Source organism: Penaeus monodon, chromosome 25 (assembly GCF_015228065.2).
Source record: "Penaeus monodon isolate SGIC_2016 chromosome 25, NSTDA_Pmon_1, whole genome shotgun sequence".
NCBI classification, from domain to species: Eukaryota; Metazoa; Arthropoda; class Malacostraca; order Decapoda; family Penaeidae; genus Penaeus; species Penaeus monodon.
Window position 1 is genome coordinate 3,128,934 of NC_051410.1, and position 816 is coordinate 3,129,749.

Consider the following 816-nt stretch of genomic DNA (forward strand, 5'->3'; position numbering starts at 1 on the left):
TCATGATGTAATTACGTTGGTTAATATCTCGAATTTACCGACTTTTTTCTCCTTCTTCCCCAGGCATGCGGATGTTAGCGATCGCGCTGGTGCTGCAGGCTCTTGCGGGCGCGGGCGTGTGGGCGTACTCGCAGGGCGCCCCCGACACCACCTGCAGCAGCCTGGAGCCGGGGCACAGGGCGAGCAAGCAGACGGGCCCGTCGCCCTACTCCATCGCCCCGGGCAACGCCGAGGTCGAGCCGGCCAAGAAGATGCTGGTGACGCTGGAGGCGGCGCAGGAGCCCTTCATGGGGTTCCTGGTGCAGGCCCGCGCCGCCGACAGCCAGGAGGTGGTGGGCACCTTCTTCACCACGGACCACGCCTACCTCACCTGCGGCAAGGGCTTCAACGTGAGTGCCTCTGCCGGATTTTCACTCGGGTTGTCTCTTAACCAAGACAAACCGAGTCGTGTTCGTCTCTCGCCCACAGATATAAAGCTCAATGAGCTCGTTCGTCTTTCGTCTTGGCCGGACTGAGCTGACAAACGTTAAGCCAAGAGTCACGTTTGCATTGACGGAGAGGCCTTGAATGTGAGGAGCGTGTGAGCTTATTCCTCCCGGGGAATGGCTCGGTTCGGGGACTCCAACGCCGCCGTGTCATGATCCTGAGCGCTTTCCCGCTCGAATGGCGTGTGTGGTCGAGTTCGGAGGCGGCTCTCTGGTCAAGCCTCGGCTTCTCCTCTCCTCTGCCTCCGTCTTCTCTCCTTCGCCTCATGCTCTCTTTACGGTCTGGTTCTTCTCCACCATGTCTGCGCCCTCTCCTCTCCTTTTTTTTAAC

General features: G+C 59.9%; 1 protein-coding gene across 1 annotated transcript in view; it reads left to right on the top strand.

The window, feature by feature from the left end:
* Positions 1-816, top strand: part of LOC119589488 (putative ferric-chelate reductase 1 homolog) — a gene marked incomplete at its 3' end in the record, with an annotated part of 79,837 nt that overhangs the window by 10,815 nt on the left and 68,206 nt on the right. Inside the window, 1 exon segment of the mRNA XM_037938088.1 lies at positions 64-389. Within this exon segment, the coding sequence (XP_037794016.1) occupies positions 64-389 (326 nt within the window).